The sequence below is a fragment of the Aphanomyces astaci genome (assembly GCF_000520075.1).
Source record: "Aphanomyces astaci strain APO3 unplaced genomic scaffold supercont1.77, whole genome shotgun sequence".
Classification (NCBI taxonomy): Eukaryota; Oomycota; class Saprolegniomycetes; order Saprolegniales; family Verrucalvaceae; genus Aphanomyces; species Aphanomyces astaci.
In genome coordinates, this window is record NW_009798340.1 from 60 (window position 1) to 3,246 (window position 3,187).

At 45.3% G+C, this 3,187-nt stretch overlaps 1 protein-coding gene across 1 annotated transcript; it reads left to right on the forward strand.

Annotated features, from left to right (window-relative positions):
* Positions 1-771: 771 nt before the first annotated feature.
* Positions 772-1,781, forward strand: H257_15904 (hypothetical protein; the record flags this gene model as incomplete). Its single annotated transcript, XM_009844176.1, has 3 exons — positions 772-976; positions 1,020-1,112; positions 1,654-1,781. The coding sequence occupies 3 exons, from the start codon at positions 772-774 to the stop codon at positions 1,779-1,781; spliced, it is 426 nt and encodes a 141-aa protein (XP_009842478.1).
* Positions 1,782-3,187: the final 1,406 nt, after the last annotated feature.

The following is a 3,187-nucleotide window of genomic DNA, read 5'->3' on the forward strand; positions in this document are numbered from 1 at the left end:
TCATTCTCTTTCAAAATAAAGTATGGACTTCACTATTGGAGTGTTGATCTTGTTTCGTAAATGGGTAAATATGTATAAGTAGTCACTTTTTTCGTAGTAGTAATAGTAAACGGAGGGGAAGGGTAGTGACTTGAAAAACGTGGCCAACTCAAGGCATGGCTCGATAAATCGAAATTGGAGTGGGAGTGTGCTCAATCGAATACTGTACTGTACCAAATCGGCAGACGACAATCGAAAATAGACCAATCAGAAACCAGATTAAGAATCAAGTAGCCAATCAAATCCACTCACTTTCTTGTTTAACATCGAAGTAGTGTGTGAATTGAATAAGTGTGAAACTGGACGATCTTACAAAAGTTAGTACAACCAATCAGATTGATACATTTGGCCATTAACCAGCACAAAACCAAGTCACCCAAATTAGGGGTAAATGGACAATAGTATGGACTTACGAAGCACGGGCGAAACAATATGCCGGATATAAACAGGGAACACGAAACAAACTGTTTCGTAAAGCCAAAATATGAAATTTTCTGTACTTGGATTATGTATAGTCCTGAAAGTATGTCGACATATTTAGGATTTGCGAAACAAGCTTATCGGGATAGATTTCAGACTGTTTCATTTCTGCATGAGTCAGAGAAAGCGGAAGCACGCAGAGCGGAACACACCAGCCGAGCCAGGCGATGACATCATTGCGAAAGCAGTACGAAGGGACACTGGCACGCTTAGCCCGTTGGCTAGAAAAGGAGCACCCTGAGTGCATTCGACATGGCGAGATCGTGCTGCCAATCAATGTGTCTTTGTGCAAGGTGTTTCTCACGTACTCGTCATACAAGCGAAATCGTGCCATCGTGGAACTGGTACCTCAACGGTTCAACTCCAATGCTGCCATCAGGGCGTTCTAGTGCCATCAAGTACTTGTACACTGAGCGATCCCAAACGTTAGATCACGAACTCGAAACCATGATGAATGGTACATTTCTATATATTTGATAACGGCTTGATCAATTGAATAGAGTTCAGCGCTGGATACAAGCGCAAAATTGCCCAACTGCGATCAACTGGGCAGCATCGGTTGACCGAGGGCAAGTCGCCGATATTTGTCTCGGGTATAAATGGATTTATTTATTATTATTTTATCTAGAATTAGGCTATCGCTACTTGGCACTTCATGCAATGCAATCTACGAAAGATTGCAACTTGGCCATGACGGCGCATGCGTTCCTTGTGTTGTGCTGGAATTTAATGGCGCGTTCAATCACAACAGCATCAATTCGATTGGAGCATGTGACATGGAGTGGTATTAATTATGTAGATTGATTCTTTCATACTTTTGTGGAGGCGACGCTTTGGTCATTGATTTTGGACTGGCGAAAAATGACCAAGCAGGTGAAATGTGCTATCCTCGGCATGTATATGCCAATCCAACAAGCCCCGAGATCTGTCCAATTTTGAGGTACCGGTACCGGTAGTCGCATTTAATGCATCCATTTTTCTTTTACATATATGTATTGTACATCACACAGCTTGGTGATCCTTCTCTTTGCCCGGCCGCCACAAAACGTGGCAGAAGCAACTCTTTTGTTTGGCCCAAATGCAAGGATCGGTTCTCGACATGGCTGTCAACGACGTGTAACCTCTGCCGGGAAGACATCCTTGCTCTGGGTTTGTCCGTCTCTGAGCTGGGCAGTCATTCGTTCCGAAAGGGTGTCGCCACAGAGCTGGCCAACTGCCCCGGGGGACCACAGGCTGTTTCGATCTGGCTCCGAGCTGGATGAAGTCTGGGAAATGTGCAGAGTCGATACATTTTTCAGAGAGCTGGTGGAGATCAATTTGTTGGACGTGCTGCATCAGATGTGTGATTTATCATAGATATTTATTTATTATATATATGTTGGTAGGGCTAAATGTCAAAGACGCATCGTTTCACTGCCGCCGCACTTCCGCGGGGTGGTTTTGTCGTCGGTGCAATGGGACTCAATTTTTCCCGGGTTTTCCACGTATATCCGGCGAAATTCTGTTGTGCAGTCCCATTCCTCTTGGCATCGTTGGCATACCAATGTGATTGGATCGGGTCCATATTGGCGCCAAATCACCCCCTTTTGTTGTCGCACGTTTGGACAAGTGGCATGCTTCCACAACTTTCGCCGCAGGTGCTGTCCGGGGTCCTCGAAAACGCAACGTCGCGATTAGTTGCAACTGGTATCCCTCCGTACATTCCACTTTTGATGCAAGAGGATGCCATGCAGTCTACCGTTGAAACCATGCAAAAATCTATTTTGCAAAAAATAGACAATATCCCAGCAAAGATTACCCGTCAACTGCAACGATCCCACGAGCAGCCTATTACCATGGCGGCATTGAGTGCGACATTAGAAGTATTCAGTGAAACAATGTTGCAAAAGATAGGATTATTAACCTAAAAGTCGACGGCAAGTCTCGAGCCCACGACGGCCAATGCACCTGCTGCCACCCCAGTCCCCTGGTGGACCCTGCAAACAAACCTTTCCTTCTCCAAGTTGACGTGCCCGAAGGGAAAGGTGTAAGACTTGTGGAACCTATGGTGGGATGGAAATCAAATCGTTGGAGCAGCACCGTTTCGCACATGTACTGTACCTCGAAAGACTTCGCGATTCGGGCAGACTAAGCGAACTTCTCCAAGGCCAAGAAAGTCATGTTGGCGCTGCTGGAAACATCCCTCCCGAAGTGCGTTCTTCCATGAAAGCCTTGTGGGATTGTGCCATCGACACCTCGGCACGCGAGATGCAATCGCTGTGGGCAAACGTCGTCTTAGAGAGATGAGCTACCATTCCATGTATGACATTATAAACAAGTAATGAAGGGTTGACGTACACTTGTTGTCTCTGTTTGATGCACGCAGTCCATGATCAGGTGTCCTTGGTGCTCCAAGTTCGCGATGCAAAATTTGAAAGTGCTAAAACTCTCAATCTTTATCATTGCAAAGGTATCGATTTCTCCAGTATTTTGTGTTTCGTAAAGTGTTTCGTAAAGGGGTTATTATCAGACAATATATTGACCCTCCTACTAGATGGAAACTCAAAATGAGAAACCGAACCATCGTTCTTACAGAAGGCTTAGCGTAGGTATAACGAAGGTTAATTCAATTATGTGTGGCCGTAGTAGGCATTACTGAAGAGTCACGACCTACTGCTGACATTCAATG